At 39.6% G+C, this 12974-nt stretch overlaps 1 protein-coding gene across 6 annotated transcripts in view; it reads right to left on the reverse strand.

Annotated features, from left to right (window-relative positions):
* The window catches only part of LOC143737123 (phosphatidylinositol-binding clathrin assembly protein), a 66489-nt gene extending 54990 nt beyond the window's left edge, over positions 1-11499 (reverse strand). For 4 of the 6 annotated variants that reach the window (XR_013203622.1, XM_077228097.1, XM_077228096.1 and 1 more), the window contains exon 1: positions 10115-11490. Coding sequence is in view for 4 of the 6 variants with exons in the window: in XM_077228097.1 (XP_077084212.1) it covers positions 10115-10244 (130 nt within the window). In the remaining 2 variants the exon portion in view is untranslated. Of the gene's footprint in view, positions 1-10114 lie in introns of all 6 variants that reach the window. The other 2 variants (XR_013203621.1, XM_077228095.1) reach the window with 1 other exon arrangement.
* Between the last annotated feature and the right edge of the window lie 1475 nt (positions 11500-12974).

Below are 12974 nucleotides of genomic sequence, written 5' to 3' on the forward strand. Positions count from 1 at the left end.
ATACTTAACAACAGCATGTAAAGGGCTAAACCACATTCAAAATGTACTCTGACAATAGAGACAATAGCTTATGGAACAGCAGAAATATAACGGTTACCCTTGTAACCCCTGTATACAAAGCATCTGCGCTTATTAGAACAAAATTTGTCAGAAAGGCGATGAGTTAGCATACGATATAAACACCATAAGGTAAACAATTTTATAATTCACCAATCATTAGCAATCGCCAATTGCTTGGCATAAATCTGTGGTATTCATTGATTTGGAATTCAGAGCCTTTTTGAAGTTTAACAATCAAATCACATTAAACCATATCGCGATCCTCGTTTTTCTGTCCCCAAATGTAAGACCTCTTTAAAAGAGTTAGGCTATACCATAAAAGATATTTAAGACTTTTTTTTTTTGCATTAAAACGGCTACAAGGAAAGCAATAGAATGGAACAGAACGCAGAGGTCTCAATGTGTAATCCTGGTTTTTACCCTGACAACTGACATTTTTAGCATGAGCACCATAAGAATGCAACATTCATAACAAAGCTCTCTAAAAATAAAACAGATTATATGTGACTATATGCAACATAATTGTCAAAGAAACAGCTCTTTACATAAACAGGAGAAAAAAAAAATATATATATATATTTTTACACACACACTCACCTAAAGGATTATTAGGAACACCATACTAATACTGTGTTTGACCCCCTTTCGTCTCCAGAACTGCCTTAATTCTACGTGGCATTGATTCAACAAGGTGCTGAAAGCATTCTTTAGAAATGTTGGCCCATATTGATAAGACAGCATCTTGCAGTTGATGGGAGATTTTATGGGATGCACATCCAGGGCACGAAGCTCCCGTTCCACCACATCCCAGATACCCCTTTTCCACCAAGGCAGAGCTGGTGCTGGTTCGGAGCCAGAGCCTAGTTTCAAATCGGTTCTTTGTTTTTCGACCACCAAAGCACCAGCTCCGAACCAGTAAAAGTGGTTCTTAAGTAGCACCAAATCATTGCTGGTCTAGAAGTAAGAACCGCTTACGTCAGCGGCTGGGGGCGGGGTTACAGTGACCAACAAGACGAACAGAAACTTGTGACCGCCATTTTTTAAATAGCAGCTAATAGTGCTAATAGCAGCTCGATTGTTATCTCCGTTACGGCGAGCTGCACGAACGTGCTGGATTCGCCGTGTTTGGACACCGATGTAGGTTTGCAAAGCCATGAGCATAAAAAGTAACGCAACGACCGCCATTGTTGATGGAAGGCTTGTTCGAGATGCATCGGAGCGGCGTGGACTGATCGGAGCTGCGGGAGTGTTTGGAGAGCATACGACTCCTCCTGCTTTTGGATCGGTCTCGCAGTGCTTCCATGTCTTGCGCCGACCGTTCTGAGAGAAGCCGAACTATCTCGAACAAGCCTGGTGTGTTTGGCGCTGCCACGTTAGCGCACGCTGAGCTTTGTGACATGGTGCAATATCCTGCTGGAAGTAGCCATCAGAGGATATGTACATGGTGGCCATAAAGGGATGGACATGGTCAGAAACAATGCTCAGGTAGGCCGTGGCATTTAAACGATGCCCAATTGGCACTAAGCGGCCTAAAGTGTGCCAAGAAAACATCCCCCACACCATTAAAGGGTTAGTTCACCCAAAAATGAAAATTAAGTCATTAATTACTCACCCCCATGCTGTACCAACCCCGTAAGACCTTCGTTCATCTTCGGAACACAAATGAAGATATTTTTGATTAAATCTGAGAGGTGGATCACTGCTACATAGGCTGCCAGAGGGAATGAAAGTTGACGGCCCAGAAAGTCATTAAAGAACATGTTTAAATATTCCATGTGCCTACAGTGGCTCAACTATAAGTTTATCAAGCGACGAGACTACTTTTTTCCCGAAGAAAACCCCATAAATAACGACTTTATTCGACTATTCCTTTTCTTCCTTGTGGGCCTGAGACGAGAGTTCAAGAGATTTCCACGACGCATGCGCGAGAACTGAGAAGAGGACGTTCTTCATCTAATACTTCTTGTTCAGTTCTCGCGCATGCGTCGTGGAAATCTCTTGAACTCTCGTCTCAGGCCCACAAGGAAGAAAAGGAGTAGTCGAATAAAGTCGTTATTTATGTTTTTTTTTTTCGGAAAAAAAGTATTCTCGTCGCTTGATAAACTTATAGTTGAGCCACTGTAGGCACATGGAATATTTAAACATGTTCTTTAATGACTTTCTGGGCCGTCAAGCCTATGTAGCAGTGATCCACCTCTCAGATTTAATCAAAAATATCTTCATTTGTGTTTCGAAGATGAACGAAGGTCTTACGGGGTTGGTACAGCATGGGGGTGAGTAATTAATGACTTAATTTTCATTTTTGGGTGAACTAACCCTTTAAACCACCACCACCAGCCTGCAAAGTGGTAACAAGGCATGATGGATCCATGTTCTCATTCTGTTTACGCCAAATTCTGACTCTACCATCCGAATGTCTCAACAGAAATCGAGACTCATCAGACCAGGCAACATTTTTCCAGTCTTCAAACTGTCCAATTTTGGTGAGCTCTTGCAAATTGTAGCTTCTTTTTCCTATTTAGAGTGGAGATGAGTGGTACCCGGTGGGGTCTTCTGCTGTTGTAGCCCATTCGCCTCAAGGTTGTGCGTGTTGTGGCTTCACAAATGCTTTGCTGCATACCTCGTAACGAGTATGCAACGAGTAGTTATTTCAGTCAAAGTTGCTCTTCTATCAGCTTGAATCAGTCGGCCCATTCTCCTCTAGCATCAACAAGGCATTTCAACCCACAGGACTGCCGCATACTGGATGTTTTTCCCTTTTCACACCATTCTTTGCAAACCCTAGAAATGGTTGTGCGTGAAAATCCCAGTAACTGAGCAGATTGTGAAATACTCAGACCAGCCCGTCTGGCACCAACAACCATGCCACGCTCAAAATTGCTTAAATCACCTTTCTTTCCCATTCTGACATTCAGTTTGGAGTTCAGGAGATTGTCTTGACCAGGACCACACCCCTAAATGCATTGAAGCAACTGCCATGTGATTGGTTGATTAGATAATTGCATTAATGAGAGATTAAACAGGTGTTCCTAATAATCCTTTAGGTGAGTATATATATATATATATATATATATATGTGGCGAAGGACGGCCGAGGGATGTGAGAAAATGGCGCGATGCCGGTGGTGCGATTGCTAATGAGCAACACCTGTGTAGCTGCCTTGCATCTCTCACGGAGGAGCGGAAGCATAAAGGAGGAGCGACGACGTTAATGATCAAGAGAGGAACAGCCCTGTATTTTAGTTGTGTTGTGTTTTGTTTTTGTATTTGTATTTTATTTTAGCCAGCAGTCGTCCGCGAGGGGCTGGCGCTATTTTGGTTTGTTTGTTTTATTTTAAATAAAGTTTCTTTGATTGTTCGCCGGTTCCCGCCTCCTCCTTTCCTGAACATTGCTACAATATATATAAATCTCCTTTGCATAGAGTTGATCAGGTTGTTGATTGTGGCCTGTGGAATGTTGGTCCACACCTATTCAATGGCTGTGCGAAGTTGCTGGATATTGGCAGGACCTGGAACACGTATACGCCGATCCAGAGCATCCAAACATGCTCAATGGTTGACATGTCCGGTGAGTATGCTGGCCATGCAAGAACTGGGATGTTTTCAGCTTCCAGGAATTGTGTACAGATCCTTGCAACATGGGGCCGTGCATTATCGTGCTGCAACATGAGGTGATGGTCGTGGATGAATGGCACAACAATGGGCCTCAGGATCTCGTCACGGTATCTCGGTTGCATTTTATTGATGGCATTTTGAATGTACAGTGTACGTTGTCCATAACATACGCCTGCCAATACCATAACCCCACTGCCACCATGGGCCACTCGATCCACAACATTGACATCAGCAAACCTCTCAACCACACGACACCATACATGCTGTCTGTCATCTGCCCTGTACAGTGAAAACCAGGATTCATCCGTGAAGAGAAAACCTCTCCAAAGTGCCAGACGCCATTGAATGTGAGCATTTGCCCACTCAAGTCGGTTACGACGACGAGCATGCAGATGAGCTTCCCTGAGACGGTTTCTGACAGTTTGATGACAGAAATTCTTTGGCTATGCAAACCGATTGTTGCAGCAGCTATCCGGGTGGCTGGTCTCAGACGATCTTGTAGGTGAAGATGCTGGATGTGGAGGTCCTGGGCTGGTGTGGTTACACGTGGTCTGCGGTTGTGAGCCCGGTTGGATGTACTGCCAAATTCTCTGAAACGCCTTTAGAGACGGCTTATGGTAGAGAAATGAACATTCAATTCACGGGCAACAGCTCTGGTGGACATTCCTGCAGTCAGCATATCAATTGCACGCTCCCTCAAAACTTACGACATCTGTGGCATTGTGCTGTGTGATAAAAATGCAAATTTTAGAGTGGCCTTTTATTGTGGCCAGCCTAAGGCACACCTGTGCAATAATCATGTTGTCTGATCAGCATCTTGATATGCCACACCTGTGAGGTGGATGGATTATCTCAGCAAAGGAGAATTGTTGGCTATCACAGATTTAGACAGATTTGTGAACAATATTTGAGAGGAATAGGCCTTTTGTGTACATAGAAAAAGTCTTAAATCTTTAAGTTCAGCTCATGAAAAATGGGGGCAAAAACAAGTGTTGTTTATAATTTTGTTCAGTGTGTATATGTGTATATATATATATATATATATATATAGACACACACGCACACATATACTCAGAAACAAATGAAACTCTTAAAGAAAAAGAATATTAAATAGCTCTCAAAAATACGATCCTACAAAGCTTCCAAACTTAGCTATTAGTTCTTACTCAGAAACTCTCATTAAAGCTGCTTAGTAATTTGTAAACACAACATTTACCCTAGTGGACTAATAAAATCCAGTGCAACCTGTCAACCCAAAATTGCATTAAAACAAGTAAATTAGATTGCATATGTTGATTTAAAGGAACACGCCACCGTTTTTTGAAATAGCGGTTTATCACCGTCTCCCCTACATTTAGATAGGTGGGTAAGCGCATTTTTGTTTCAGTGCCGGCAGCGCCGACACTAGATTAGCTTAGCAGTGCTTCGCCTGTGTGCAATATCCATTAAGAGGTCCTGTAAATGTTCAGTGGAAAGTGAGAAATCTGAAACTTAGACATGTAGCAATGTTATTTCTGTACCAATCTGAGAACACTTCCCCAGTTAGCTTTAGGGCTGGGACGTTATGGATTTTTTCCAACCGCGGTTGAAAAGCAAGAAATTCCCACGGTATAGCAGTAAACCGCTTTAAATACGAACGTGGAGGGGCCGGTGCGATCTCTTGCATTGCATGTGAACTGGAGCTCGTCTCATAAATGAACCGAAACTCATAATGAATTAATGTAATGAATTACGTAATGAATTACGTCCGTAATAAGCTACTTGCCTCAAAGACATGAGAAATAAATAGAAAGCTCATTTAAACAAAATTCAAAGCGAAATGATAAAATTGTACAGAGGCCTAGTCAGGTAAGGTCAGGTTTGCCGTGCGTTTTATTTATGCTATTTATTTATTTTTGTCCCTGTGTGCCGATCAGAGACAGAGTTCCCTGCTGAGTAGAGATGCACCGATTGATCTGCTGGTGATCGGAATCGGCCGATTTACACGTGATCGGCCATGATCGGCGACCGGCCGGTCAGTCTGACATTCCGATTTTATGCCGGTCAAATGCACTCGGGCGCCGCATGATTAACATCGCGCAACAACATCAGCATCACACGTGCACACGGAACGCACATGTAGGGAACCTCGTGAATTACGTCCGTTTCACACCGCAAGTGAGCAGCACAGGGTTTTTTTTCCGGCGTGCATGTTAATCAATGAGTGCATTCACACCGATAGCAGTAGCAGCGCGTGATCAGCAGTGAAGCGCAGAGTCTATTTTTGCTGCGCTCATCACACTAAATTAAAGTGAAAGCACACTTTTGTTGGACAAAATAAATATGATTTCACACAAAAAGTGCCCAAAATGCACAGAATTTGCATGGAATAGGAGTAGGTTATGTCAGAAAAGAAAATAAAGACTATTTAAAAAATAAGAAAAAATATTTATAGAAAATTTACCCATTTAAACTTGATTGCAATAGGCCTGTGTGTGTGTGTGTTTTGAGAAATATCTTTATACTGCAGTTAGGCTTGGGTATCGAGTGGAACCGGGACTAGCTTTGCGATTTTCCCCGTATCGTTCAAAAGTTTAAATTTCGATTCCTAGTTTCGATTCACAGTCCGCCGACCGGAAGTAGAAACCTCTGAACACCAACAAAGAAGCGTCCACTGGAAGTGTTGGCATAACCGAGCGAAGCAACTCGAGAGTCGTCCTAATGCTGCTAATAGCGCGTCAAATTCGCGCCTACCGCGCCCCTACCGCGTCTAGTTATACGCTTGAACACTTTGAATCCATTTGTTCGTCAAGAGCGAAATTGACGCACGTAAAAAAGGAGTATTCGCGTCTATATAAACATAGACATTATAAACTGAAAAGCGTGCCTGTCCCCATTCGCACCGCAGGAATTTTTTACGCTCGTAACGCATCTTTGCATTGAAATCACTCGCGCCAGACGCTCTATTCGCGTCTGGTGTGAACGCAGCATCAAACCAAGGCATGGATATGTTCCAAAAGTGCTCTCGACGCCGTTCGGAGCACAGGTTATTTAGCTGGTTGCTCTCTCCTCGCCAGATGACGAAGGTTTTACAAGTTGTTTCTTATTGTTTATTTGCTATTCTGCACTAGGTTAGCCCATCAGTGGGAGCACGGTAACATGTTTAAGTACCTGCAGCATCATGCACTCATGTGTAAATGTGTTTTCATGAGGTTTTCAATAAAGCTCTCTTGAGGAAAGTGTACCCCAGTGAAAATATATTCATAATTTATAATATTTATATTCAAGTTCATAAATTTGATATTTATATTGTAGTTGAAAACAACCCTGTGAGAAATTCATAGTAAAGTTCATCAAAAGTTCATAGAATTAAAATTGATGGAGAAGGTTAGACTATTTCCTTCAGAAAGATCGTTGGTTAGCTAGCTCATTTAAAATATCCTAAACTTTTTTGACCCTGCCTCTTGAAAGAATCGGAATCGAGAATCGTTAGGAACCGGAATCGAAACAAGGAATCGAAATCGGAATCGTTCAAATTCAAACGATACCCAACCCTAACTGCAGTGCAAGGCTATTTATTTCATTTTTATTTGCTATTTATATATTATTGCCATTACCTGTTTTGATACAAAAGTTTAGTTTCATAAATAAGTAAATAGGCCTATATCACACTTTTTTTAGTTGAATATTGGAAGTGAAAATGGTTCTTCCATACCATAACACTGCACTTAGATTTGTGAATTTCCCACACCAGGAGTAATAATTTATATAGTTCTATTTTATTTAATTTGTTAAAAAAAATTCTATGTTCTATTAAAGAAAAGACAGAAAATAAATATTTGTGTTTGCTGTAAAGTTGTTAGAAAAAATGAAATCAGAATCGGCTAAAATCGGTATCGGCAGGCCAAACTCATGAAAAATCGGAAATCGGTATCGGCCTAGAAAATTGTAATCGGTGCATCTGTACTGCTGATATTCTGAGAATACAACATAGCCAATAGGCTATACTAGGGACTTTAGCCTTTAAATATTTTTGCTGCATTGGATCAGTCTCCTTTCTAGAACAGCCAAGAGCTTTCTAGCCACACGGCTCACATCAGCAGCGCCTTGCATCGCCCATAGACCTTAAAACAATCAGCGGATGGTGGGCAGGTGCAGTTTTGAAAATTGGTCAAAAAATGTTGGTGTGGATGGATGGCGCTCCCCAACTCACGAAAGGTCGGATTTGCTCCATCTTTTCATGTTAAGTTTTATTTAGAAAACCTTGAATCCATGTAAGACAATGTCATTAGACATAATCCATGTCGTTAGAATCAATTAATCCATGTCATTAGACACAATGTGCACACATGTAGAGGCCAATGTTTTTTTTTGCGGTGATGACTGTGACGAGCTCAGACTCGCGAAGGTAGTCATTACGTTACCGTGGTATTGCGGTAATGCGGAAACCGTCCCAGCCGTAGTTAGCTTACTGGTTAGAATGTAAGACCGAGCACAGATCCCAGTTCAGTAAGCTCAGGTTCTACCAAAAGACAGTGTCCCACTCACTATTTCCGAAGAGGTCAGAGTGCAAAATCTCTTTGTTGACTCAGAACAAATCTCACTGCAGTTTGCACAGAACAGGAATGTGAATGCAAACTGGACAAAACTAAATAATAAAAGATAGAATCTTCAAAAAAGAAAAAAAGTGTCACATTAACTTCTTTGTTAGCTATCTAAATTTACAATCTCACAGACTGCTTTAGCCAGAATGAAAAAGCAATGAATAACACTGGGCTTATTCTGGGAGATAGCTATGATAAATTATAGGTATTCAGTAATATTAAAATTCTGGCAGATACACAACATAAACCAATAATTCTTTTAAAGTTATGGCTAATAATAACCAATAAATGTTGTCTAAATAAATAAAAACTAAAAATTAAGCCATTTATAATATTGTGTTGCTCAAATTCACTAGTTACCTGTAACAACATTATAAATATACAGATTACAGAATTAAAAATAGATGTTCTTTTTGAGATGTGTTAAAGATTTCATGTTATTCAATTGTTTTAAAAGAGTACCTTTAATCTAACATTAATTGTTAGATGACGGCAAAAGTAATCTAAATGTAAAAAGTGGGGAAGTTACCTGTCACAAAGTTTCCAATATATCAACCAACATCAATAATTGAAAAGAAAATCTCTAATATCAGCCGATAACCAATATGATACTAATGCATCCTAATAAATAATTATGACGTATATGGTCTTGACACAACATACCTGACGTATGTTGTGTCAAGACCATATACGTCATAATTATTTCCCAATTCTAAGAACCAGTTAGAACAAGTCATGTGGAAATGTTTCTGGATATAATACTTCTCTGCTTTGAGCAAAAAAAAGAGGAAGTAAGCAACACTTAACCTTATGAAATTCTGAAAAATATTGTGTTATGCAGTGTTATCAAGATTAAAACAGAAGCAATGAATATGGCAGATCGGCACAGACTACCGTACTAGGTCACATAACCCAGTATCTAACACAGGAAACACATCTAGACTAAACATTTAGCTGTGTTCTGCAAACACTGATGAATCAAAGACACAAACACAAAACAAACCAATCAGGTTTTTTTCGTTTTCTTGGCTGCAAGTAAACCTGTGGTTTTACAGCACGACAGGTGCCGAAGCAGCCAGCCTCCCTCCCTCATTCCATCGGGGAATCACAGATAAAGGTCTAATAAGAAAGAAATCCCTTGATGAAGAGCATTTTGCACCAAGATGCATTTGGCTGCGTTCAGAATGTCAGACACAAGTCGTACAAATACTTCAGAAGCCCTCTGTTCGTAATCCCTTTAGACACTGCCTTATGCGAAAATGAAACTGACGTACTGCATTCTGCATTAACTCTGCTTTTGTCAAAAGAATCAATGCCTCAATGCTTCAATGCACACACGCCTGTATTGACCTTCATCACTCCCACACCATCTCGACGATGACTGAGGGATCAAACAGACGTGAAGACATTACGCACACCACATGACTTCAAACACGATGTATCAGAAACCCTGACAGCTGCATTTACCGATTCAAACAGAAGTGGTTATTATGAAGCAGATATTATTAAATATAAGCTGACTGTATGATGACATAACTGCTTCAAAATTGCTGCAATAACGCATATATAATTACAAAAAAATAAAATGGGCCCCAAAGTCAGTAAATGACCCTATACTGCCATGTTACAGTGGCATCAGCTCCTTGAACTGACAGCGTCTGAAGACAGATCAGCATTCCCATCACGAGCATGTTCCAATTCATCACCGGTGTCCAGACAGCTGAGGATGTGCAAGCCAAGGCTAGTGGAACTGCATGCCAGGGATGCATTAACACTTTGAGCTTTTAAAAAGCACCAAAGAATACCTGCGAAGAGACTACAAATACAAGGATTTTTTTATCTTTTTGGTATACTCACAGTCGAGGTGTTTCTTTTTTGGTCCACTGACTTCATGCGTTGTGGCCTTGCAGAGAGCTTTGCTGATGGCTGATCCAGTCATGCTGTGCTGGGCCGCAGCGATGCGATCCGTAATGGACTGTCCTGACATTTTTATTCAGCTCAAAATCAACACTAAACTTGACCTGGTCTCACTGTAGACGTGTGTATTCTCACAATTATCTAGTATAGTAGTTGACAATTTTACAAAAATACACTGACTTGATGCAAACTGTTGAGTTTGATATGTTTGAACCGCCACCAAGTCAACTGGCACTAATTGATACACTTGTAGTAAAAAAAAGGGAAGGAAAAGTTGACTTAACTAGTAAAAATGTCACAACTAGATATGCCGTAACTAAATTGGAGGGGCGATCTGAACTTTTGTTAGCTAATATTACTCATACACCATTGGCACCAAGAACAGATACTGGTATTATTGAAGTCTGAAGATACAAAACAACTGTTGGAAAATGTCATAGCTATCAGTCAGGCCAGCTCAAAGGATTCAGGCAGAAAATATCACCTGTCAGCTTGAGCCTCACCAATTAAGACCTTTTAAAAGAAAACAAACTGGCTATAAGAAGCACCAGCAGACTAGATTGATAACAGATAAGCAAAACTGTTCTGTGGATTTTCTTGCCTTTATAAACCTGCTATTACACTGGAACCAAGACTTAACCAGTCAAGAACTCTAACAGGTTTTCTTGCGAGAAATATGCATAGACATACGAACCAAACCCTATAAGTGACTTGGCAAAGAGGCGGTAAAGTGGATTAACTCAAATATGTAACTATACAGGTAACAAAACAAAAGTATTATGCAACCAATCAATTTAGGCGATTTATCTAATCAACAACCTAAACTATCTGCCCAGCCAGCTGAGTAGATAAATAACATCTGAGCTTGAATTATTGTTCCAGCTTTCTTATAATAAGACAACTACTAACAAAAAACAATCCTGCTCGAGCTTAAACTATTCCTAACTAACATATAATCTTCAAAAAGAATGGTAAATGTTTTCAAAAAGAAGTCCAGCGTGCATCGCGACGAAGACAGCTGAAAGTGTCCGGCTCAAGTTGGACTCCAGCCCGGTGAGCCAGCGCGTCTAACCGGATGCCTGGTTCTCTGCCCTTCCGTCCCGCTTAAAGTCTCCTTTTAGTCCGCGTATACGACACGGTTCCGCCCGTGTTGAGAACGAGAGACGTCAAATTGCTCGGGGCTGAATTGAGGGGTGGTTTAGCTATAACCGCCCGTCTGTCTCTGTATCTGTGGTTGTGTTTCGAACAGTCAGCTCTGTGTTATTCCGGTTTGGTGAAGAATGCGCTGGCGGAGCCGTTCAGGACAAAATGGCTTCGCTGTGATCAGGTGAACGAAGAGCTGGAGTTTGATTGGGCGGGAGCAAGTGGCGTTCACTAGTTCGTGGGAAATAGCGTTGCCACTCTCTACTTAAACTCTTGTTGTGATTCCTTCTTGACAGTTATTCCAATGAAGATTGCTTTTGAAAAACATTTGAATAAATATAACTAATAATATAATAAATATATTGATATATACATATATATTTTATTCCTCTACACATTTTTTTTAAACTATTTAAAAAAAAAAAATTCAATTTGGCATTTCCAGTTATCACAACTTCGCGAACTTCCTGACCTGCAGTTCAATCATTAGCCGCTAGGGACTCAAAAATCCAAGGAATCAATAGTGTTCATGAATGACATGTCCTTTTATCGAATAAAACATATTTTATGTTTTCATGGGATACAGTTTATGTAGGCATTTAAAGTAGGCTAATGTAATTTAAGTAGAATATTTTGTGCATGGATATTGTTTGCATTCAAAGTAGGCCTATTTGGAAATCAGAATCAAACAATCAGAGAAGTTGCTGAGCTGGTTGTCCAATAGTGAGACAATCGAGTGTGCCTCTGTCGAAATATGATTACATTTTTTAGGTAAAAATCTATTCAAAATGTATTATCATTAGGCCTATTATTATTAACCGTGTAAATATGAATTGTAATTAGCTTTATTGTATTCTATTAGTAGGCTAATAGGGAACTGTAAACATTCTTGCATTATTGAAGTTTATATAGCCTAAGCTCGTCAGTATGTTCAAAATGTATCATAGAAAAGCTTTTTAGCTATTTTTATGTGAGTATGTCTGTCTTTCTGAAAACGACATAAGAAGCACAACAAAGCTTCATGTCTCTTTGTCCTTGTCTGTTCTAAATGATTAACATGAATGTCTTGTGCTTTTCACCATATTATGACACCCATCAAATGGAGCAAAGCACAAATGAAGATCCGAAAGTGTCCACCGGCATGAACAGAGTTGTTTTCTTTGTTTGTCTATACTCCAGAGCAGTAAGACCATGTATTTTGGTTTAAAATGGCACAACATTGTCTGTGAACAAAAAAAATGTTGCTGCCTTAAATTTTTAAGTACAATCAACTTGGATGTTTAAGTAATTTCAGATCAAATTAGCCTATTAAACAAAATTTAAAAAACATAGGCTATTTGAATCTTGTATAACTGGTAAAAAAAAAGTTGAAAATTGATTTTATTTAAAAATTGATTTATCTAAAATTGAATTTATTTTGATGAGTTAAAGCAATGTAAAAACATGTTGTCAACTTATTGATCATATTTTTTACAGTGAAATTATACTTTAATGAAACACTAACTATACAATTAAATAATTAAAATACATTAAATACACAAATAGATTTCACAAAGAGCATAATATATGGCCAGTTACAAAATACAATAGATAAACAAACATTTCAAACATTTTGACTGAACCTTTTTTTTATTAGATTTATAAATAGCCTACTACA

This window comes from Siphateles boraxobius, unplaced genomic scaffold, assembly GCF_051911475.1.
Source record: "Siphateles boraxobius isolate OS27281-9 unplaced genomic scaffold, OSU_SipBor_1 130, whole genome shotgun sequence".
Classification (NCBI taxonomy): Eukaryota; Metazoa; Chordata; class Actinopteri; order Cypriniformes; family Leuciscidae; genus Siphateles; species Siphateles boraxobius.